Genomic DNA, 24,582 nt, shown 5'->3' on the forward strand with positions numbered 1-24,582 from the left:
ATTTGATAAAATTTTACTTTATTATATGAGATTCATTCTTTTTTCATACTTTATGAATGATATAATTTTATTTCTTATTAGGTATTTCATTATTCCCCTGTTTCCTAATTGTTGAATAAGAAAACGACTTTAAAATTAAAAAAAAATGTACATATATATAACTTAGACAAAATGTTGTATTTTAATTCTCCCCAAATCTTTTATTATTATTACCCTTCCGTGACTGATGTGTATAAAATACCGCAATCCACCATCTACTGACCATTAATCACTATATAATCCACCAGTTACAAGCCAATTTTCTATCTACAACCCATTACCCTTATTTCTGTCTGTTAGCTGTATGTGTTCTCTACGCATTTCTTCTTCAAGTGATGGCATGAGACTTGAATAGGCATCAGAAAGTGATGCCTATTCGAGTCTCATGCCATCACTTTCTTGGTACTCCAATGTTTCTTTTTTTCCATTTATTTTATATCAATCTCTAACCATTTTTGTTTTTATTTATTTACGTAGCGTTTATTTTTGTATCTATTTACTTATATAGTGTTTATTTGGTTTTATATCCAGGGATTGTGAAATTTCTTCATTTGTTTCATGGCTCCACTTGGTATATCCAGCTGTTTTGTTTTCTGAGAAATTTAATTTCTTCTGTTTGAATCTGTTTTTCATTCTTCTTTTTTATGGCCCACGTTTCATTCCTTATCCTTATAGTCCTTATAAGGACTGGCTTAAAGGGGCGAAGCAAGAATGCTTTTCATCTTCCCCGTTATCTGTAGAGGACAGTGTAGGGATAAGGTGTTATTGAGCTATTAAAGCTCTGATCATGGCAGGAGGGTAACAGAAATAGCGGAGCCTCAGTTAGAACTTCATTGGCTACAGCATTGCCATCCGTTACCCTCCAAGGGTATTGGATTGAATGAATCAATCACCGCATCTCACGGTCGATTGACTCTCATGTAATAAAGCTGGTTTAGACAGAAGGTTATGTAGTCTGATTGTGGTGTGTTTTTTTGTATCAAGGATGACTTAAATATATTATGTCTGTGATTTTTATCATTCTCTTAACCTAGCATAATAATATAATACTCGTTTTCTTTTAAATAAACAAGAACGATAATTCTTCTGTTATCATCTATCATTTCCTACTTCATTGCAGAGAAATGCTCTGATACATAAATTGATTTAATTATTTTAAACATCGCTTTTGACCAATTCCGAAGTCATTTCCAAGTTTTCCCAGAAAAAAAAAATTTAATATTTCACGATATCTAGTTTTGCTTATTATTTACGGTTTAATTGTTAATACATTTTTATTTTATTCTTTATGGCGTTAATTTTTAATTGCCTTTATAACTTATAGATTAAAAATTAAACCTGTTTATTAATGTCACCCGCTATTTTCGTCGCTCATTTTAGGACAGTCAGTTGTACCCAAATTTACAGATGTCTTTAAATATGTTTAATATCAATATCCTGTCAAATACTTTTGTATATTATCAAGATGATATTTTTGCTAAGAATTCGTTTTAATAATTACTAAGTGCAAGAAAAGAAAACAAAAGAATTTTTATTCAACATTGTAATAAGATTTTTTTTGCTAACTTCTTATCACTATGTAATTTCAAGATCTCTATGAATTTCAATTTTTCCAGTCAGACGTCCATGTTTATGTCGTCGTCTGCTAAAGCGTTGCTATTAGTCATTGTAACTCGCACATGGATTTTTTAAATCTGGTTTTAGTGATTAGAATTGTGGTCTAATGACAGAACGTGTGAAGATATGTAACCATTTATTTTAAAGATCACACTTCTTTGCTGGTGATAAAATAAATGTCTTTTAAAATTCTCCATAATTTGCATAAAAAGACAACTCGACTGGCAAAATAGCAGTGGTATTCGGAACGACTAATGTAACACTAAGTCGTTGTCCCTCACCCTGTCCTTTTCGTTCACTTTCTTAATAATAATTCCATCCCAAGAAGGATTATAAATGTATACCTATCGTACATTTCAGGCGATATCAAGCAGAATTTCTACTCTTAGCTCATATCGGAAGAACTAAGAATAGTTAAACCGGAAGTCTAGCTACAGAGACGAAATGATAACACTTTTTGTTTGTTTGTTTCATTCAATAAAAATCTTCAAACTTTAATCTTCAAACCATTCACATTCAGCAAATTGGCAAAATAAAACGGACATCTTGATAATGTGATTCAGGGGTGAAGCGAAAAGCTTTTCATATTCCCCGCTATCTGTTACGGTTACAGTGAAGGTAGAAGTTTATTAGCAGTTTGCTCGCCCTGAATGGGCATGGAGATTATGCATCGCTACAGGAGGTTAAAATAGCTTTTGGTCTTCTATGTTTGAATAGAAGAATAGAATCCATTGCATCGAACGCTACAGCTTGCTGAACTAGATTATTGGGATGTGTGGACGTCTTTAGGAAGAATTTTGTTGCTAAAGATTTAGGAAAGAGAAGATATAAGGAGTATTTGCGTCTCGATGGAGTTGATTATTTCTGACGAACCATGAGGCGTTCAATATCTTTCGCAAGCACTTGTTTTGTACACGTTGAAGTTTAATAATATTTGTAGTGGAGGTATGGCTCCAGGCTGGAGAAGCGTAAGTGACTATGGGACGAATCATCAGCTGGCATAAAAGCAATTTGATTCTGATGTTTAGCTTGCTGTTTCCATTAATTAGGGGGTAGATCTGGTCGATGGCTTTAGATACCTTTGCTTTGATGTGTTGGTTAAAAGTTAATTTTTTGTCGAGGACGACACCAAGGTATTTTGTTTCCGTCTGCCAGGGAATTTTTGGTGTTGAATAGTAAGACGTCTCATGCAGAAGATATTGACCTTTTCGTGAAGAGAATGGCTGTGCTTTTTTGGGTATTTACTTGCAGTCGCCATTTGGAGAACCATCTTTCCAAATTTAGAAGGTTTTCTTGAACCTTTCTGGTAACAAAGTGTGATCGGAGAGTAAATGACTGAATCACGTTAACATCTTGTTAACGTGATTCAGTCACAACAACAACAACAACGTTACTGGCTTGCTGGGTGAAGCATAAAATGCTTTTTGTTTTCCCCTTTGTCTGTGTCGAGAAGGTTGTGAGCCTTGTGCTCGCACTTTGTGAACTATGGAGTTAGCTCTGTTCTGCTGAGAGCAGGATTGCCTTAGGTCTTTTATGTTTGATGAAGGAGAGAATGGATGTCTGGGGATCCGGTTTCTCTGTGGATCTGCGTGTTTATGACGAACCATGGGACTTCCAGTATCATCCTCAGGCACTTGTTTTGTATCCTTTGTATCCTTTGTAGTTTCAGGATGTTAGATTTGGATGCGACTCCATGCTGGGGATGCATATGTGATTACTGGTCGTATTACCATCTGATATAGTATAGTAGCAGCTTGTTGCGTGTATCCAATTTGCTGTTGCGATTGATCAGGGGATAGAGTTGGGCTATGGTTCTGGATGTCTTTGCGCCTATGAGCTTGATGTGGCTGTTGAAATTTAGCTTTTTGTCTAGCTGTACTCCAAGGTATTTGGTTTCTGTCTGCCATGGTATCTTTGTTTCCGAGGAGTTTGATGTCGTCTTGGATGAAGGGTTTGCGTCTGGTGACTAGTATAGCTGAGTTTTTGACGGGGTTTACTTGTATCCTGGAGACGACTGATCGCCAGGTGTGGGCGGAGAGATCTTGTCATTATGGCTGTGTCATCTGCATAAAGGGTTGTGATGGTAGTCCTCAGGTTCTGTGGAATGTCGGCCACGTAGATTGTGAAAAGTAAAGGAGCCAACAGGAATCCCTGTGGTAGTCCTGCCCTGATTTGGCGCCTAGTTGAGATGGTGCCATTTATTTTTATCTGCATGGATCTGTCGGTGAGGTATGATTTTATTAGACCGTTAAGGTTTGTTGGAATGTTGGCCTGAATGAGTTTGTAGAGTAATCCTTGATGCCATACCTTGTCAAAGGCCTTGGCAATATCCAGAAAGACTGCAGCTGTGTGAAGGTTCCAGTTGTATCCTTTAGTGATATGCTCCACTAGTCGGTGTATTTGTTGCACTGGGCTGTGTACAGCCGAAGCCAAATTGTTCGTATGGAATTATTCCTAATTGATCTGAATTTTCATGTAGTCTTGAGAGGATGATTTTTTCAGCAATCTTTCCTAGGTTGGAAAGCAGGCTTATTGGACGGTAGCTTTGCGGGAGTTGTGGATTGTTTCCTGGCTTTTTTATTGGTATGATGTCGGCTGTTTTCCATGCAGTGGGGAAGTGTTATATCCTCAGTATTGCATTGGTTATGTTAACCAGGTGTACAATAGCCTTTCGAGGAAGTAGTTTGTAATTCCATCTGGACCTGGAGCTTTTTTGTTGTTTAGCTGTTTTATGATGTTAGTTATTTCCATTGGAGTAGTGGGAGTGATGCTGTCAGGTATGTCTGTGGTCTGTCTTAAGGTACGCTTGACCTGCTGGTGGACGTTTTATATGTGGGTGAGGTTTATGTTGACATATGATGAGTTGCATTGTTTTTCTAGGTTTTCTGCTATTGCTTCTGATTTTTCTGCATCAGTGTGCGCAGTTCCGTGTGCAGTTTGCATGGGGGGGTAGAGGGTTGTGTTTGGTGCGCAGGATCTTCAGAAATTTCCATATTGTGTGATCTTCTGGGTTGCGTGATGACAGTTTATTGTCCCCATCCTGATTCCTGTGGATTTGAAGTGCTTTTCTGACTTGGTTGTTCAAGTTGTTCAGTGTTTTCTTGTCCTGTGGGATTCTTGTGTTGTGGTATCTTTTCCTTGCTTTGTTTTTTGTTCTGATGAGGTCCATGATGTTTTCTGGAAGCTGTCTGGTTGGGTGGTTGGTTGTGGTGACTACTTCTAGTGCTTTTTTGATTTGGTTTGTTAGATTGCTTACTGCTTCGTCTATTTCTTCTTTTTTGTGGATGATGGATACGGGACCAATGTATTTTGGTAGGATTTTGGCTAGCTTATCCCATGATATGAAGGTGTTCTGGGGGGACAATTGGTCTTGTGTGCCAAGTTTGATCAGGATTGGGTTGTGGTCAGATGATAGTTCATTGATCGTCTCTAGTTGGTATTAATAACTGATGTTTCTAAGGATAGCTATGTCAAGTACATCTGATCTGCCATGAGGGCTGTAATGAGTGTGCTCAGTGGGTCCTGCTATCACAACTGATTTAAGTGTTGAATAGTTGTGTAGTATGCGTCCACTTCTGTTGTTGGTGGTGCTGAACCAGGCTGTGTGCTTGACATTTAAATCTCCTGCTATGATGGTGGGGTCTGTGGTGCCAAGGACAGCATCCAGGTCTGCTGTTATTAAAGGGTTGCTTGGTGAGTTGTAGGCAGTATATATCTTGAGGCTTCCTGCGTTGCTTGTGTGGACTTGTATTCCTGTAATTTCCAGGTTGGCAGTATGTGGGTTGGATATTGCATTGTGGTGGAGGTACGGTTTGATATAGATGGCAGTGCCTCCCCCTCTGGTGCTGAGTCTATCGGTTCGGTCGTTTATCGGATCTGAACATCCGGCTGACTATGTTTTGTGTTAGGCCCTGCTGGGTAAGGTCTGCGGCGATCTCCTCGGAGGTAATGCCTTCACTTCAGTGACACCTCGGAGTACAACCTTGAGATTTCTTTCGCTGCTTAGTGCGAAGGTGTGGTATTGTAGTTTGTTGTTGTCCATCATTTTCGTTATCCTTCTGTAGTCTGTGACTGTTGTTGGTTGAATTTTTACTCCTTCGTCGGTGTTTCTGGCCCAGGAGTAGTCAATGTTATGTTCTCAGGTTTCGAGCAACTGTGGTCCATTTTTCTTTTTCACGGAGAATTACCGGGGAGACCTTTTCCTTTTTTTCCAGCACTGTTTGTGAGGGTGTTTCGTTTTCCATATGATCATCCTCGGTTCTGCGTCTTTTACTCGTGTGTTCTTCTGTGAGGCCTGTCTGACTATGGTTCTCAGGTAGAGAGACGGTCGTGTTGTTGATCTCTTCAACTTCGTCCTCAATATCTTCGGGTTCGTCAGGTTGTGTGTACAGGTTTAGGAAACCTGCCCATTCCGTATCGAATTTTTTAAGTAATAATTTAAATAGGTTTAGTGCTTGATCTTTATTTAGATGCTGTAGAAGATCATTAAAGTTATCCATGTCTGTTCTGTTCGTTGATAGCTTCACTTTCTGATAATATAACAAGCTGCAAATATCTTCAGCCTATTTCCAATCTTATTAATTATAGATATTTCCAATCTTAAGATAATTAAAGATATTTCTTTCCAATCTTATTAATTAAAGACATAAGTTTTCTTAATAACAGCACCGCCACTACAAGGCATGAAAATATTTTGCCGCGATTCAGTTATTTATATTGTACTCTATTTGTATATTACTGATGTGGCATGCTAAATGGTGTATTTGTTTCATAATACAATTATGAAGGAAAAATACAATTACGCTGTGATTATTATTATTATTATTAATGCTCATATAATAATTAGATTAGCAAAGACTATCAGAAATGTGAAAAGGAAGTAAACAAATGATATACAATTTGAATTGCATATCATTTGCAGAAGGTATGTGGGTGTATATATATATATATATATATATATATATATGTATTGCGTAATTCAAAAAGTTTGCCATTTGTCAGATGGACAAATGGCAGATGATTAGAAAGGCAAGCTGTCATCTTAAAAATTTATCCCAATGGTAACATAACTGAATGAAGATATACCGAGGAATTCCCCTAGCGAATGTTTCAGATAATATTTATACAATCGCATTTGGGAAGAGGCTAAAAAAGATATAAATGATTAATTGAAATTTTAAGCAAAAAATTAATTCATTAAATAAAATCGTGTTAGAGGTTTTATTTAAATTCTTTATACATTCTGATGTACAAATCTAAAATTATCTTCCGATCTGTCGTCTGCAGAATAACGTTTTTAGGATATTTGACCGTTAGAGCGGTTTGTGAATAATTAGAAATAAGCTATATTGTGAGATGTTGACAATTAGATTCGCTTTGATTCTTTCATTAATTTTAATTAAAAAATGAAACTAAAAATAATTCTGTAAAGATTAATATAATTATTTTAAAAATAAAAATATGTGAAAAATACCTTAAAATTTAGGCTTTAATTAGAATATATTTTAAACACCATTATAATATCTTTACAGAATATTGAGAACTATATTTGTTTGAGTATAATCTTCTAGTAACTACTCATAGCGTAACTACTGTTAGCGTAATAAAAGTTACTATTAATTGTAGCATACCAGCTAAGTAATGGCTTCACTGGACTTGATGGTGTCTAGGGCTTCTGCTATCCAACCAATAACATGTGGATTTTCATCCACGATGCAATAGTGCATAAAATTTCGCGAATGTGTAAGTAGGTGGTACATGAATTTCTACATATTTGAAACCAGAATTATCGAATATGTGAATATCATGTCTTGTTTTCGACTACAGGTTTTATGTTGTTTATAGGAAATGTGTAAAGGCAGTTGGAGCAGATGAAATTCGACCAGAAATACTCAAATTAGATATGGAGTTATAAAAGTCTTACAGTGGCTTCACACATAGTTCAGAAGGCCTGATCAGAGGGACGAATTTCAGATGATTGCAGTAGAGCTCTCATAGTACCCATATATAAAAAGGGAAATAATATATTGTAATAAATGTGAGAATTAGAGGTATTTCCGTCGATTGAGTGTTCCTGGTTAAGATTAAGCAAGTATACTTAAGAAACTGTTGAGAAGGATTGTGGAAGGGAAGCTACGTGAAGAACAAGCTGGATTTAGGCCAAATAGAGGCTGTCAGGATCAGATCTTCACTTCATGACAAATTGTTGAGAAATCATTGGAATATATCAAATATCTGTATTTAAGTTTCGTAGATCTGGAAAAGGCATATGACAAGGTGCCAAGAGAGAAGATTTTCGAAACGCTACAGTTATGTGGTGTCAATGGGGAATTATATCAAGCAATACTTAGTCTTTATTTGAGTTGTAAGTCAGCAGTTAGAGGTGGAGGAAGTACAGGAAGATGGTTTAATATCAAATCTGGTGTGAGACAAGGATGTACATTATCCCCTCTGTTATTCATTATCTATATGGATCACATTATGAAGGAAAGTGGTATTAAACATGATATCAAAATAAGAGATGTTAATCTTAGCTCTTTACTTTATGCAGATGATGTCATACTTCTAAATAAATCTGCTACAAGTCCGCAAAATTTCCTGACTAAATTGAAAAACTGTTGTAATACATTTGCTATGATGGTCCGCAATAACAAGACAAAGACAATGAAAATAGGTAGAAGCACTGAAAATATCAACTGCATTGTGAATGGAGAACCTATAGAACAAATAAAACATTTCAGCTACTTAGGACGATTTTTAGTGAAGATGGTAAATTAAATATGGAAATAGACGACAGAATCAACAAAGCTGGTATGGTAGGCAGTCAACTGAATAAATTCATATGAAATAAGAGAGAAATTAGTCGGAACACTAAATTAGCTTATACAAGACAGTGTTCAAACCAGGTTTAACTTATGGATCTGAGAACTGGGTCAGAAGAAAAATATTTGAATAAAGACTAGAGACCACAGATATGAGAGTCCTGAGAAAGATTAGAGGCGTGAACAGTTGGCATCAATGGCAATATCATATTAAAAACGAGGATATTAGGAAAGAACTTGACATTGTCAGCATCCAGGAATGCGTTAGCAGAGCTAATCTCAGGTGGTATGGTCACTTAAACAGAATGGGAGAGGAAAGATTAGCTAAATGGTATTCTTTGTCAAGAAGACAGGAGAAAGACCAAGATATAGGTCGATTGATACAATAAAAAGTGCCTTAGAAGAAAGATAGAAATACAAGATCTGATAATGTCGGAGTCTTGACAGGTAATAGATTGAGTTGGAGGAAAAGTGTAGATAGGAAGTTAGTAATGATGTAACTCTTCGTCCTGTACTCTCCTTGAGGTTACATATCAGGAACTTAATGATGATGATAGGTGTGTAAACAACATAAAGTACTACAAAATTCTCTATGATACTTTGTTCTCAAAATCACTCTTGCAACAACTGTGAAAGAATATCTTTGAAATACGAGAGACGAAAATGCATTCATTTCAGTTTTTTTTCTCTCTCTCTTTCTCTCCATTTCTTGAAAAAGAAAAAATAAAACTGAATTTATTTAAAATTTTCCTAAACGTCGAAACATGAATGTTAGTTGCAAAGTAGGACACAGGACCTCTTTGTGTTTGTAGCAGATCAATGATATCCAACTGGGGCTGAGTTCGTAGTCAATATTTACAAGTGGGTCAGAGAAAATAAATTCTACCGACATATTCTCTCAATGTTTATTTCTCTTATTCAGTAAATACGAAGGTTCTATTGACCTAAAATATTTGGGGGAAAAAAAAAAACGGTTTCAAAGAAACACACCTTTATTGATCAAACTATAGAATTATAAATGCATGAGACGAATTGAACAGGTTATTCGTCTTTTCAAAAGTAAAGACAAATACAGTCTACCCTAATATTTTAAGAGATGAGTTTAAGGAAGAAAATAAACTAATAGTCACTAATATAAATACACATTCTGAATGGCTTGTGAAACGAACTTCAATGTTTTCAATTGTAGTGTCTTAACCTTTTGCTATGACATTTTTATTCTCTTATAGTTCTGTTTGATGTCTTCCAGGTTCTTCTAGAATCCAGATGAGGACTTTCTGCGTATTAGGTAAGTTACTTTTGTATCCCTTCAACAACAGATTTCTTCCAAATCGTCGAAAGAAGCAGAATTTATATATGAAAAGCTATTCAATAAATTCCAATCATTTTGTCTACCAGATCAAAGAATTTTAGTTCCACGTATCATCGCGATGTTACGGCCATAATTTGCAGAAATCGTACCGACTTTATATAAAGTGTTATCAAGAGAGACATCGACAATATTTATTAAGCACAAGATTGGATGTTTTCACCTAGAAAGGCTTTAATTTGTTTTTAAATGACAGTATTTTTATCGGAACATCAGAGGATCAAGGAAGACGTCTTTTTCTAGTTAGAAAAGTATAAACCATCTAAGCCAAGTGTTTCCCAAAAGGACGCGTATTCTCAAGGGGTAAGCAAAAGATCTTTAGAGAGTAAGAGAATATCCCTCCCCCCATTTTTTATTACTTTTTTTACTAATATTTTTGTCTTCGTATTATCGTATTACCTCCTCTCCCCCTCTATTAGGTCTGCGTCTGTTGACGGCAAGATTGAGTTCCAGACGAATGATTTGGACTGTTTGTATTAAAAGTATAAATTTAAATTTAAATAATTCTAAGTACAAGATCGGAACTCTTCGTTAAATTTCGGAATCATTCGTATATTCAATTGCCAGAGTTATTTCACTGCCAGTGAGTGCATGTATACATGTTTAATCGTGTTGGTTTCACAAGTTGAGGTGGATATACACTCAATCAGACGCGGATTTGACGGAAGTCAGTCGATACATGCGTAGAGGCACATTCGGTTTAAAAGTTCTACCTTTGGGTAACACTGACCTAAGCGAACTATTAGGTATCATATGGATCTGGCAGTTTTAACCCCGGAAACTTGGGTTTTTCATCCCGCACGATAGACAAACTGACCAGAAGTATGTTTTGCTACCCGCCCGCAACTGATAGCCATAATGCACCATGCAGATGGGACATTTTACACTTAAAAATAAAACCTAGTTTATCAAACATAAGGATGGAAAGTTACTCACAAATTCCGAAGACATCATGGAAAGATGGAAACAGTACTTTCAAGAATTATTGGAAGATGCAGGACACGGAAAAAATAGAACCCTAAGAGCAAGACACACAAGCAAAATAGAAGATCAGAGTGACGAAATTCATGCAAATGAACTGTTAGCAGCAATAAATAAAATAAAACTGGGCAAATCAGCAGGCCATGACCAAATAACACCAGAAATGGTAAAGAATTTAGGAACGAAAGCCATAAAATTTCTTTTACACCTATTCAATGTTGTATGGAAAAAGAAAATTATTCCCAAAGACTGGGAAGTAGCAGTAATAATCCCTATATTTAAGAAAGGAGACAACCGCAAATGTGAAAACCATAGAGGAATTTCGCTTTTAAGCATTCAAGGAAAATTATATACCTGCATTTTAGAAGCGAGGCTCAGGAATCAAATAGAGGACACGCTGGATGAAATGCAGTATGGCTTTCGAATAAATAGAAGCACACAGGATCTTATCTTCAGTCTTAGACAAATATCAGAGAAAACATTGGAATATGGAAAAGAACTACATTCATGTTTTATAGATTTTCAAAAGGCCTTTGACCGAGTTCCCAGACACTTAATATGGCAAACATTAAAGAAAAACAAGATACAAGATAACTTAATAGCAGCCATACAAAGCCTCTAGAAAAGTAATAGAAATTATGTAAGAACCTGTAATAATAGATCAAAAGAATTTGAAACGAATGTAGGAGTGAGGCAAGGCTGTATCCTCAGCCCTCTTCTCTTCATCGTAGTAATGGATGAAATTTTAAAGGCATGCCAAACAAAAACAAAAAGTTCCACTTAGGATACAGGAAACTGAAAGAAACTAGGATTTCACACATGGCTTTTGCAGATGATGTAGTGATTCTAGCAAATACAGCTGAAGATCTGCAGTACAATATCAACATTTGGCATGAAGAAACAAAGAAAAGGAATATGACCATAAATATAAATAAAACTAAAACAATGACCATATCTAAAAATCAACAAAAACACACAATAAAAATAGAGAATCACCAACTGGAACAAGTCCACTCCTTTAAATACTTGGGATCATATATACAAGAAGATGGTAGACTAGACACAGAAATTAACAACAGGATAAGAGGGGGAACGAAGCTATTCTATGCAATGAAAGGCCCACTCCTAGATAAGAAAGAAGTCACCCAAAATACCAAAATGGCAGTGTACCGTTCAGTGTTTCTACCAACATTAACATACAGTTGTGAGTCTTGGTGTTTAACAACAGGAAACACAAATAAACTACAAACAACTGAAATGAAATATCTCAGGAAAGTGGCACAAAAAACAAGACTAGACCGAATAAGAAATCAAACCATAAGAGACAGCCTTCAAGCTGCCTCTGAATCAATTCATAACACAAGCCCAAATGAGATGGTTTGGACATCTCAATCGAATGGAAGAAGGAAGAATAGCAAAAACTGTATACGAAAGCCAGAAAATAGGAAAAAGAAACATAGGCAGACGCAGGAAAGTTTGGCAAAATGAAATTAAAGAAAATTTGGAAAAGAAGGGAATTAATTGGAAAGAAGCAAAACAACAAACCTTGGACAGGACAGCATGGAAATCTCTTTGGCAAAATCTCGACGCTTAAAAGCATAAGAGATCATAGACGAAGAAGAAGAAATAAAACCCAACAAGGTCATCGAGTCTAACACGCAGTGGAAGAGGAGATGGAAAGGTTTGGGTCTACTGTATGTACATTTGGATTCGTATGCTAAAATTCATTCAATAATTTAAAAAAATCCTATGTTTGTAGTTTATTACAATGCAAATACTAAGAAATACATACCTTTATAATTACTTGTGTTTGAATATTATTGTAACTTCTCCCAAACCAACTTACCTTAGAGAGGTTACACGGTGATATGCGCCAGTGGGAATTTTGTATTGATGTCAGATTTGTTTCCTTAATTAGTCCTTGAAGAAGCTTCGCGGTTCTGAGGTGACACCATTAGGAAAATGTAAAGTTAATTCGACATATCATAACATAGCATTGGATCCGTAATTCATATAGATTTGCAAAGTTTGAGTTGGTTTAATTTGATCGGAATTGTGGCTTGAGTAACTAACGTTGTAAAGCCAATGTATTAGTAACGTGTGTTCTTCGGCTGGTTTGAGGAATGAAAAAACTGTTTTTTTTTTTTCGAAGGGGGAACCTTCCTCAGCAAGAAGACTCGCCTTCCGTTATAAAGAGCCCTTATAAAAACTCCTCGCATTCTAGACGTAGTTCGAGTCTCAGGTTTTTTTCCTAGACGTTTTGAAGAAGGACAAAGACTTATATTCTTTTCCATTTACGAGGGTGGTCTGGAAAGTTCTTGGCCTAACAATGAAAAAACGAATTTATAATTTCAAAATTATTTTTATAATTTTGTTTTCGTTTTAGGAAGAGATCGAAGTCAGAGGGAGCCAAATCTGTGGAACAGGGCGGATGTCTCAACAATTCATAGTGCAGATCCCTTAATTTTCCCATTGCCAAAACACCTTTGTGGGCAGGTGCATTATTCTGATGAAAGATGATTTTTTTCTTCTGCAAACCAAGTCTTTTCTCACGAATTTTTTCATCTAGTCTGGTTAAAAGATCGGAATAATATTCCCCGGTTATTGTTTACTTATTTCAAGGTAATTAATAAACAAAATGCCTTTAGCATCCCAAAATACCGATGCCATGACCTTTCCTGCTGATGGAACCGACTATGTCTTCTTTGGCGCTGAACAACCGGCTTTTGCCCGCTGTTTGGATTCTGGTGTGTAATGGTGAATCCAAGTCTCATCCATAGTAATAAAATCGACGCACAAAATCAGTTTTATTTTTGTTGAAATCTTTGTAAAAGGCTGACCACATCTAAACTCGCTAATATGTCTGAAAGATCTATGTGTATATCTTTTACTTTATTTATGAAGTCTGTTCTGTTCTTAATGAACGATAGTGTTTTTCTTATATGTGGTAAAATCAAGTTTGTAAGGTGCTTTGCCAGATTTGAGGTAGGGGAGTCCCGTCCGTCTACTTTCGGTCTTGGTGGTATATCTCGTTTATGAATTGTAAGAACTCCATATATTCTAGGAACTAGTGGGTGTTTTGATTGTAAATTTCTTTTTTTAGTTCCTCAGACCAATTTGGTATATTCTTGATAAGGTCATTGGTTTTGTTGCGAGTTCGCCAAGTGGGGTCTCTGTCTAATGCTGCGTAGGTGTTGGGATCTTCACGAAGGCGTTTCATTTTTTCGTTATAATCTTCTGAGTTTAAAATCACTGTTGCATTGCCTTTGTATGCTTTTATTATGACTACGTTTTTGTCTGATTTGAGTTTATTAAGGGCTGCGAATTCTGTTTTTCGTAGGTTTTTTTGGTGGTAATTTGCAATTTAATAGTAGTGCTGTGTTTTGAATTCGAATCAGCTCTGCTACATCTCCTGGTACATTTCTTATTCCTTTTTCAATTTGGGCTATGATATCAATTTTCAGGACTTGTCGTGGCGTTACAGCTAAACTAAAGCCTTTCAAAAGAGGATTAGTTTCATCTCTCGTTAAAACTGTCGAGGAGAGATTAACTTTGGAGTGGTCTAGATGTTTCCTTTTCTTTTCTTTTTCTTTTAGAAGGGAATTGAAATTTTGTTTTTTTTTAATTAGGATGTGTTTTTTCTTTTCGGACACCATTGTAGCTTTATTGTATGCGATAGTGATTGTATGTTATTCCAAGAAATGAAACAGTAAACATCCTAAAAAATCTCTTCCCACCGGACATTGTAGAGCTCTACGAACATTGCATAAAAAACACTTTCTTCTTTTACCAAGACAAACTCTGGGAACAAAAAGAAGGACTAACAATGGGTTCACACCTCTCACCAGCTCTACCAAACCTCTATACGGAAAATTTTGAAAATAATGGTCTACAAAAGTGGCACATCAAACCAAAAATTTGGCTCCGCTATGTGGACGATATCCTCATCATTTGGCAAGGAACATCACTAGAACTGACTGCATTTAAAAACTATCTTAACATAAAATTTACTCTGGAACTAGAAGAAAATAAAAAACTTCCTTTCCTAGACATCCTTATAGAAACAAATGAAAGAAAATGTAGATTGTCGTTCTCCATTTATAGAAAACTAACAAACACGGGAAGATTCCCTCATGCTACCTCACACCACCACCACCCCAAGCAAAAAATAGGCCTAATAAAAACCTTAAGGGACAAAGCATACAGCATCCCTAGTACAGAAGAAAAGCGGAAAAAAGAAGTACAATACTTAACACAGATCCTATAACTGAATGGTTTCAAAACTAAGACAATTAAGAAAATTCTCAATACAGCACCTACAAGAAACTTAAATAAACAAGATTTCAAGAACGCAGTCACCCCTTCCTTATATCAAGAACGTCACAGATAAATTAGCCAAACTTCTCTACAAGTACAACATCAAAGTGACTTCCCTGCCACTTGAAAAAATATCAAAATCTCTTCATCCTCCGAAACCCCCACATCACCCAATGAAAAAAACCAGGGGTTTAATAATATTCACTGTTCCTGTGGCATCTGCTACGTAGGCCAGACGGGGAGAAATCCGCATGAGCGAACATCAAAAGGACGTACAAAAAAAAAGAGTGAACACAAGTATCTGGCTTGGCATTTCACAGGAACAACACTAGAACTGACCGCATTTAAAGACTATCTTAATAACTTACATCCTAACATAAAATGTACTCTGGAACTAGAAGAAAATAAAACAAACTTCCTTTTCCTAGACATCCTTATAGTAATAAATGAAAGAAAACCAACAAACACTTCTACCGGTCATGATGTACTCTGGGACAGAACAAACATGTCCTACATTGATAAAAACTGTTTCACAAGAAAATTCAAAGAGGCAGCAAATAGGATTAAAATTCCTACGCAATGCAACAAAAATCAGGGTTTGATTTTAAATCAAGTTTGGTCAGCGTTTATCAAAAATTTACCCAGTTCAGACCTCGGAGTGAACGTGAACCACAGAACGCGCCATCAAATAGCATTGTTTCAGCTAACACGCATTATTGTGTAGATCTGCTATTCGGTTTTTAACGAACTTGCTTGATGTTCATAATACCAACAAATGAACTAATTTTCGCAATTTCTTGTAGTTTGCACTTTAAACTTTTAGTTATCTTTTCCCCCTGAAGATTAGTTTTAAAAAACAGTTTTTTTAATAAACATGTGGTCACAAAACCGGAATAATTCGATTGAAGGAGAAGAGTGCCCGTAAACGTTTATGAACTCCGAATGAATTTCTTTGGGCATTAAACTTTCTTTTACAAAGACTTTTATAACCGCACGATTCTCAATTTTATCCATTTCAAGGGATACAGACAACACTTTTGCTTCAGACAGCTGTATAAAACAAACTACTTGATAGAATGAGTTGCAATTTCACATGGATACTTATGACAGATGTGCCAACTTAGAAAAAAAAATCTTGCCGATAGTATATTGCCATCTATGGTCGAGGCTGAGAACTTTTCAGACCACCCTCGTATTTCAGTTTTATAAATATCTTATCTCATTTGGCCATTTTCATGTATTACCCTTTAGAAGTTTATTTTATTCTTCTTCTTATTATTGTGCTATCTTCTATCGAAGGTCAGCGACCATCTTGGCGAACAAACTGCGCTCTTGTGCTAATCTGAGCAGTTGTGCACTGCTCTGTCCTGTCCACGTCTTGATGTTGTCAAACCATGATAGTCTTTTTCTTTCTCTAGTTCCTTTGCCACCAATTCTTCCTACCAAAATAGTTTGTAGAAGTTGGTATTTGCTGTTTCTCATGATGTGGCCAAGATATGATGTTTTTCGTTTCTTGATTATTTGTACAAGATGTTTAGCTTTGCCAATGGATTTTAAGACATCTTCATTGGTAATTTTTTATGTCCATGATATCTTTAGCATTCTTCTGTATAGCTACATCTCAACGGCTTCGATTTTCTTGATGGTTGTCGCCCTTAATGTCCATGTTTCAACTCCATAGAGCAGAATAGACCACACGTAGCATTTCAGAATTCGGCATCTGACTTCCATGTTTAGGTCTTTATTGCAGAATAGTGTTCTCATTTTCATGAAGGACTGCCGTGTAACTTCAATCCTTGTCTTTATATCTATTTCTGGATCCCACCGTTCATTAAGCCAGCGACCAAGATATATCTTGACACTTGACCGATAATTTTCCCCATTGAGTGTCAGTTTCATTGATGAGGCTAGATGTTTGCTGATGATCATGTATTTTGTCTTGTTGATGTTTATATTTATTCCCATTCTTTGGCTTTCTATGTATACTCTGTCAATGAGTTTTTGGAGATCCATAATGTTATCTGCAATTAGCACGGCGTCATCTGCATATCGTAGGTTGTTAACAATCTTTCCATTTATTGTGATTCCCTCTGGACATTCTTCCAATGCTTTTTTAGAGATTACCTCTGCGTATATGTTGAACAGGAGTGGTAAGAGCACACAATCCTTGTCTCACTCCTCTTTTGATGTTAATATCACTGGTGGTGATGTTGTCTAATTGAACAGTAGCTGACTGATTCCAATACAGATTTGTTATTAGTCTTATGTCTTGTTCGTCTAGCCTTATTTGTTGAAGGACTTCTATTAAGTTAGTGTGTCTGCTTTGTCGAATGCTTTTTCAAAATCTATGAAACACGTAAAGACAGATTTCTGTATTTGGGTACAGAAAAGGGCCTCTCTAGTACCAAAACCATTCCGAAAGCCGAATTGTGTTTCACTTAGAGTTTCTTCACTTTTTCTAATGAGCTCATTAGTCTAATGAGCCAAACATTAAATATTTTTAATGTTTGGCTAATTAGACTAATAAGTTGGAAGTCACCACAGGAATTCGCTTTGGGTTTCTTTCGGATAGTGATAAATGTAGATTTGAGCCAATCTGATGGAAATTCATCACTTGCATATATTTTATCAAATAGTTTTTCAAGAAGTTTGATGTTATCTGGTTCTATTAATTTTAAAAATTCTGTTTGCACACCATCTGGTCCACTGGCGTTTCCTGTTTTACTTGTTCGTATAGCATTCTCTATTTCGCATTTCATGATTGCTGGTCCTTGAATGTTATCTTTTATATTTATAGACTTCTGTATAGTATCATTGAAAAGTTCTGTTACATATTTTATCCAAATCTGTGCTTTATTCTCTTCTTCTAGAACTATTTTTCCATTTTCGTCTCTTAGAGACACTATTTGCTTTTTCCTGAGTTTTCTGGAAATTTCGTTGATTTTCTTATACAGATTGAAATTATCATGTTTCTTCTGAAGCAGTTCAATTTCAGTACATAAATTTTTCATCCAATTTTCCTTGGCTTCTTTTATTTTTTTTTTCTTGATGATGTTGTGTGTTCCTGTATATCTGGCTAGGTCTTTGTTTCTGTACATTCTTCTTGTATCAATAAGAGAAAGAATCTCATCTGTCATCCATTCCTGTTGTTTTATATATTCACATAACCTACTTCTTCAATACTTGTGGTTACGATGGCATTCTTTAAGCTATTCCAAAGAGATTCCACACTTTTATTTTCTTCTATGCTAATCTGTTGTAATCGCAGGATAAGCTGTGTCTTGGCACTTTTATTTATGTTTGGGTCTTTCAGTTTTTCTACATCAATTTTCTTTTTCTTCTTTTGTGATTTTTTAGCTGATTTTAATCTAAGACGTACTTCTGCAACTATGGGATTGTGGTCTGATGAGATATCTGCTCCAAGAAAAGTCTTTGCACTCTTTATACTATTGTGGAATCTTTTATTTATCAGTATGTAATCAATTTGATTTCTGACAATATTATGTTGGTTATCTTGAGGCGATTTCCAAGTGTACAGTCTTCTGGGTGGAAGTTTAACTAGGTATTTGCTATTGTTAGATCTTCTTCCTGACAGAATTGGACTAGGCGATCTCCTCTGTCATTTCTGGTGCCTAAGCCATGTTCGCCAACAATTTCTCCATCACCCCCTCTTCCCACTTTTGCATTGAAGTCACCCATCACTATGTTTATATCATGTTTCTTTGTTAGGTTTTTAATCTCTTTTAGGTGTGGGTGCATAAGCTTGGATGATATTTATGTTAACGGGGTTTCCCTTAAGTTGTAACAGCATTATCCTTTCAGAAAATGGAATCCAATTTATTACTGATTTAGTGATTTCTTCATCTACTATTATAGCTACACCATGTCGATGTTTGTTCTCATCATTTCTTTTATTAATAATGAGATAAAGCATCCAGTATTTTCACTCCGTCCCATGATCCAACTTTCCCTTGACCTCTCAAGGAATCCTCTGCCTTGAACTATTCATGGATATCTTTCATGTGATCTACTTTGAACATGTCCATACTTGGAGTTTTATTTTATTTATTTATTTATTTATTTATTTCCACTTTTGGTAGAACTGAAATTTTGGTTGTGTTATGGAAACGCCTTTTTGTTATTCACGTATTTTATTTTGTTTATTCAAATTTTCACCAACCAATTCTTTTTCAATGTGGGATAGATTCTAAGTTGCTGAGAATTTGTGAAATTGCTTATCCTATATATAACATCTTGTCGACCTGTTTTTATAGTTTTCCGCGATTTTACTTGGAGAATATCTCTCACATCCACTTCGTATTCTCATTGCCTGGTCTTGTTAATATTAGTTTCTATCCCATTCCATAGTTGGACATTCTGTGAAAATCTCGCCATTAAGTATTTTGCTAAACAAAATTGTTTTTGGTTTCCGAAATAAGGATGATATAATCTGAATATTTCATATAGTTAAAGTCCTTATCATCTATTTCTGCCCACACTAAATGCAGATCAGTATATTTAAAAATTTTCTCAGTGCTTAATTTCTTTTGTTTTGGTTATAAATTTTATTTGTTATTACATACTGCATGCATAAAGTAAAAAGAAGAGATTAAATATAAACCCAGTACATACGGAACACCAGGAAATTAATATAGTATTCTCCTACGTTTACCTAGGACAAAACATCATAGTAGAGGGAGGATGTGAAGAAGAAATTACACGTAGACTTCAACTTGGTTGGATAGCCTTTGGAAAACACCTTGAAGCACTCAAAGGGGACATTCCAATTTGCTTTAAAGGACAAATATTCGAGAGTTGCATACTTCAAGTCATGACACATGGAAGTGTGACGTGGAATTTGACTAAAAATGACCAACAAGTTGGGGATTATAGCCAGAGGAAAATGGAAGGATCATTACTAGGTATTACCATCCTAGATAGAAAGCTCAATACTTGGGTTAGGGCGCTGACACTGGATGTGGGACATAACAGCCATTAAAAGATCTAGATGACAACAGACAAGTCATATTGCCATTATTAAGGGAGGATATTAGGTAGCCGAGGCATTTTAAGTCACTTCTCGCGTACTAATTATAAATAACACTAATATATAAGATTGAATTGTCCGGATCTATTTTTATGTCTAAAAGTAATTCTTCCAGTTTATCTTAATCAATGGAATAATCACGAGAAAGAAAAAGAAACCAAAAAATAAAATAATTTTTTCTTCTTTCTTTCAGTGTGTTATGGCCTCGCCTTGGTTGCAGCAGCTTCGAGGGTAAGTATAATCGTGTCTACGTTCCACATTAAGATATTTTGTCTTGCAACATTCAAATGCATTTGTTTATATAAATAAATAAAACTGACGTTCTGTTGGGCTGCGCGAAACCAGCTGTCCACCCCAATGCCAACTTTTTCCTAAAGGTGGAAATCTTAAAACAGAATTTTGACTCTTTCAAAATCGTCATACTTTAACTGAATTTTTGTAAAATGCTTATTCGTCAACTTTATAAGATGCTCTAAAAAAATGCGCAGTTGGATAGTCATGTGATTGCTTGAGATGATGTCATGGCATAGTAGCAAAGCATAAGAATGCGAGCGTTTGTTAGGGCAGAAGGAAATAACTGATGGAAAATATCCCTAAATTTCGCTGAATTTTAAGCCTTTTTTCCTCTAACATCATGCTTGAATAAATACTTCAATATTTCCACACACACACACACATATATATATATATATATATATATATATATATATAAACACTTCCATAAATATAAATATTTTCATAGTTAAATGTATGGAAATATTTTAAAAGAAATTAATTTCAATTTATTATATTTATTATTATTAGATAAATTTAACTGCGGATCTTATTAAAAGTTTTACGGATTAAACAAATTTTATTTGAACAATTGTACCAAATGCAATATGCTAGAATAACGAAAAATGTGATTTAATACAACCTTTTTTATGCCAAAAAAATCCGTTTGGTTGACATCTAGTGAAAAAAAAGTCAGGTTTTTTTCTGTTTTTTTTTCCTAGATTACAAAGGATTAAATTGTATTATATTTATAAAATAAAGTGTTGGAATTAAAAAAAAACAAAAAACTCAAGTACAGATTTCCAAAATATTCCCTAGGGGGCAGTAGTGAGCACGTTAGTAACCTCACATATGATTCATTCTTATTTCTTTCACGAAATATTTTACTTGAGAATCCTTCAACGTATCTCTTAAAACTATGAAAAACTGCTAAGTAGTCACTGAAGTAGTTTACAACATAGCCCTGCAATTTTAACATTCCGTTAAGTTAAAAAGTTATACCTTACAATTTTTCTCAAGTCAATATTTATTTGAAATAAGTTAAGGAATAATAACTATACTTTTTATAACTACACAATAATAATAATAATAATAATAATTTTGATAGCAATTTAATTTTTTTCTAATTTTCATTTATTTATTTCTAGTTTATCAGTGACACCATTTCATTTATATCAACTATTTTATTTATTAATTTATCGCTGTGAAAAACGTTTCGATGCGGTTGGATGCTTCTTGGATTGATTCATTCAATCCATTACCGTTGGAGGATAATGCATGGCAATGCTGTAGCCAATGAAGTTCTAACTGAGGCTCGGCTATTGCTGTTACCCTCCTGCCATGATCAGAGCTTTAATAGCTCAATAACACCTTATCCCTACACTGTCCTCTACAGATAACGGGGAATATGAAAAGCATTCTTGCTTCGCCCCTTTAAGCCAGTCCTTATAAGGATAAGGAACGTTTCGATGCCTTTTTAGGACTTCCAGGGTAACAAATGGCAATACTGTAGCCAATGAAGTTTTAACTGAGGCTATTGCCGTTACCCAGCCATGACTAGAGCTTTTTAGCTCAATAACACCCCTTCCACACAGATTTTCTTCATTCAGATGACGGGATAAAGAGTCAAGGACTCAGTCCATCGCCCAGTTCTTTTAAGAACTTTAAGAAACGTTTCGATGATCAGGGTAAGACCCAAGAGAAAAGGTCCTTTTTAGGACTTCCAGGGTAACGAATGGCAATGCTGTAGCCAATGAAGTTTTAACTGAGGCTCGGCTATTGCCGTTACCCAGCTATGACTAGAGCTTTTAGCTCAATAACACTCCATCCACACAGATTTATTTCATTCAGATGACGGGATAAAGAGTCAAGGACTCAGTCCATCTCCCAGTTCTTTTAAGAAACGATTCGATGTGTTATTTCCTATTCTGACCATTGAATGCTGATGATTTTTTCAATAAGATACTGGATTAAACGATTAAAACCATCTTCCTATCTTAAGAGATTCAAAACATACTTTTAATGAATATTTATTATTATTAGAATCTTTTTTTTTATTTTTTTTATTTCAGACCAAGCGTGAGGCTTATGCTCTTCCAGATGGGGCCGAGCTCATTGTAGGCCCAGTTCGCACCACTTTTGTTTGCGTGAATGACGGCTACTATGCGGACATCGATAACAACTGTCAGATATTCCACGTGTGTAGTTCTCATTTCTTCGAAAACGGCGCGGTGCAGCCGGAACAATGGAGTTTTTTCTGCGGTAACCAAACGGTGTTCAACCAGCTGACGTTCTCTTGCGCTTTCCCCGAAGATTCCATTCCATGTGGGAGTTCGGCAGATTTCTTCTATCTGAACTCTAATTTAGGAAGAGGTCCAGAGGTTCCATTTCTCAGCGAAGAAGACATTCAACGTGCGGAAGCTCTTCGTACAAGTGGAATTCGACTTCCAGCAATCTTACCTGGTAGACAATTTGTTGGTTAAGGCGCACTAAAGTTTGAAAAAGTGTATCAGAGTAGTGTTTTTAACTGCTGGATTATTGTGGCGCCATCTATGTGCACATGTTGTAAATTTAATAGCGAACATGAATATTTTTATTTTATACGGTATGGAAAAGAGTTTGATTTTATAAAATTTTGCTTGCTGTTTCGTCCGTCTGTTTTAGATATAATAACCGAAATATTTTAGTTCAGAATTCGTAAGATGATTTCAGTTTACTTTGCAGTGAAGAATAATTATTAGGAATATAATAACTTAATAAAGTATAAAGTTAGTTACGCTTGTTTGTTATTTCCTTTTACTTTGCATACATTAGTTTGCACAGTTATTCCTTACTATAATTTCACAAATAGTTTCCAAGCTTGGTTAAACTGAAAATGTTAAGGTGGACATTTGTTAAACATGCCAGTTAATTTAAAATATGACAATCAAGTGAATTATTGGTATTCCTCACTTTATCTATAAAAAGGTTTGTGAAATAGAATATAGCAGACGGAAGCTGCTACAATCCTACTATTTTTACAAGATTTATAAAAAATATATCTTATTTCTGTTAGAAATAATAATATAAAATATATATTAATTACTATATATTTTAATTGTTTAATTTAATCCATTTTTTGAAAAATAAAGTAATGAAAATATCTAATACACCTTTAAATATTTAATATTCGAATATTACAATTAATTTCTTATAAAAAAAACGGACAATTCGAGAACACTTCTTGGGTGGTGAATTACTTTTAGACTACAACGAAATAAATTTCACTCCTAATTTTCTTTCATTCTTTGTATTAAGGATTTTTTTTTTTACCTCGGAAGAGGAATATTTTACTTCATAATTTTAAACTTTAAAAAGGCTGCAGCCTTTCTTGTTTTTTATTCTTTTTGCTTGATTAGTTATTTCTAAATCTAAATATAGTAGGTGTAGATGGTCTGAAATGATTTTTAAGTTTTTAGGGTGGGTTGGCTATTTCCTAATAATAACAGAAGAAACAATGACGAATACAAATTAGAAAATGAAGTTGCCGGACAGATCAAGAGAATGCGGAAATACTAATAGAAAGAGAGAGTGCCCCAGTCTTTTAGGTTGGAGGCTGGTAATCTCTTTTTCTTGTGAAAAATATAAACGCAACGCATTCAAAAGATAAACAGACAAATTAACGAGGGAAAAAAAAACAATAAGAATAAGACAAACGATTAGGTACAATGAATATCCTAAATATCGCTGCTTATAGAAATAGAAAAGAAACAAAACTACTCAACACGCAATTAAATGATATTAATAAGATCAACATAGCAATAATAACTGAAATCAAGAAAAACGAAAGGAATCCAAGACGTAAAAACGACATAATGAAAATTCGAATCTAAGAGCTATCGTTCATAAACGTGAAAGAATATCAACATGAGATCGAAATTTCAGAGGCTCAATGGCAGTACTGGTAATTATATGTCCTAGAACAATATAAATAATAATTTGATAATTGCATTGGGAATGGGGAAGCAAAATATTCCCTACATTGCTGGCCAACATTAAAATCAAAATGCCAGAAACCGGAAGATTTTTCATCATTGTGTATAAGAGATAACAAATACATTTTTCGCGAAAAAATATAT

At 35.1% G+C, this 24,582-nt stretch overlaps 2 protein-coding genes across 2 annotated transcripts in view; one reads left to right on the forward strand and one right to left on the reverse strand.

The window, feature by feature from the left end:
- Positions 1–24,582, reverse strand: part of LOC150103115 (xaa-Arg dipeptidase-like) — a 238,885-nt gene that overhangs the window by 177,836 nt on the left and 36,467 nt on the right. The gene's annotated exons all lie outside the window — the stretch shown is intronic.
- LOC150103117 (uncharacterized) lies at positions 19,976–22,947 on the forward strand. The gene is made up of 3 exons (XM_090398098.1): positions 19,976–20,066; positions 20,385–20,422; positions 22,537–22,947. The coding sequence occupies exons 1-3, from the start codon at positions 19,976–19,978 to the stop codon at positions 22,945–22,947; spliced, it is 540 nt and encodes a 179-aa protein (XP_090254224.1).

The sequence above is a fragment of the Typopeltis vanoorti genome, chromosome 9, assembly GCF_054136105.1.
Source record: "Typopeltis vanoorti isolate ZY-2024b chromosome 9, IOZ_Tvanoo_1.0, whole genome shotgun sequence".
In the NCBI taxonomy this organism is placed as follows: domain Eukaryota; kingdom Metazoa; phylum Arthropoda; class Arachnida; order Uropygi; family Thelyphonidae; genus Typopeltis; species Typopeltis vanoorti.

Excerpts from the sequence above, each read along its gene's own strand:
- LOC150103117 (XM_090398098.1), top strand. The coding sequence starts at position 19,976 with ATGACACATGGAAGTGTGACGTGGAATTTGACTAAAAATGACCAACAA. Across the intron at positions 20,067-20,384 it reads AATGGAAGGATCATTACTAG|TGTGTTATGGCCTCGCCTTG; the intron begins GTATTACCATCC and ends TCTTTCTTTCAG. Across the intron at positions 20,423-22,536 it reads TGGTTGCAGCAGCTTCGAGG|ACCAAGCGTGAGGCTTATGC; the intron begins GTAAGTATAATC and ends TTTTTATTTCAG.